This window comes from Trichechus manatus, unplaced genomic scaffold (assembly GCF_000243295.1).
Source record: "Trichechus manatus latirostris isolate Lorelei unplaced genomic scaffold, TriManLat1.0 scaffold00084, whole genome shotgun sequence".
In the NCBI taxonomy this organism is placed as follows: domain Eukaryota; kingdom Metazoa; phylum Chordata; class Mammalia; order Sirenia; family Trichechidae; genus Trichechus; species Trichechus manatus.
The window spans coordinates 15,677-16,657 of NW_004444020.1; the positions used below are offsets into that span (position 1 = coordinate 15,677).

Below are 981 nucleotides of genomic sequence, written 5' to 3' on the forward strand. Positions count from 1 at the left end.
TGTTCGGTGCCAATAGGACTCAGCTAGAGGAGATCAGTGGGGATGGCAACTTGGTTTTCCAAGTTGAGAACTTTGATATTCTAAAGGCGATAGAAAGTCAACTCATCGTTCGCGTGTGCACTCTCTCTGGTAAGTGACCTTGTTACCCTTCAGGACTCAAGGATATGAGCTATTGATGTCATAGTGGGGTGAACGGTGTGTTTTTCTCTGGACTTGGCCTTTACCTAGACTTGATTGTTAAGTTTTGGTCTTATGTATGTTATATGAAAACACCTATGACCTCCAGAGATATTTCTGAATAATAATTTTGGCAACTAGTATTCACAGGAAGTAAAATAGACTGGCTTGGGTGACTTCAAATGTCTTCCAAGAAAGTCTCCGAATTTTGCATTAAACTTCCAACTCCTTACTACTTGCATACCTGGATTTTCTGGAGCTAACTTTTAATCCCAAGTGATTTCCCAACATTGTTTCTTAGCTACCTATAAACATTGTTAAACAGTAAATAATTAGAAATACAAATTCATCTTCCTCTTAGTTAAATTAAAACCAGTTCCATAACCCTCCCCACCCTCTGCCTCCCAAAACATACCCTCCCATGTCTTTAAAATGTTGTTGTGTTATTAGTCACCATCAAGTCTACTCTGACTCATGACAACCTTATGTATAATAGAACAAAATGTTGCCCAGTCTAAAAGATATGGTGTATTTTCATTACTTCACATTATTTTTCTTAACCTCTATCAACTAGGTATTTTATATTTGCCTGTACATGTAACTATCCCTTTGGAAATTTTTGATTTGTTGGTTTTTATTTCTGATTGCTTGGGGTTCATCACTTTTATCTCACAAATTAAACTGCTTTTCAAGTTGTATTAATCAGCCTTCAGTTTGAGCACATCAATTGTTAATGGCTCTGGGATAAGAACTTGCTGTAAATCCACACATAGACAAAAAACAACTGTGCTTTTCAATCTATCG

General features: G+C 36.6%; 1 protein-coding gene across 1 annotated transcript in view; it reads left to right on the forward strand.

Annotated features, from left to right (window-relative positions):
- Positions 1-981, forward strand: part of LOC105756545 (collagen alpha-5(VI) chain) — a 111,931-nt gene that overhangs the window by 14,039 nt on the left and 96,911 nt on the right. Inside the window, 1 exon segment of the mRNA XM_023736027.1 lies at positions 1-129. Within this exon segment, the coding sequence (XP_023591795.1) occupies positions 1-129 (129 nt within the window).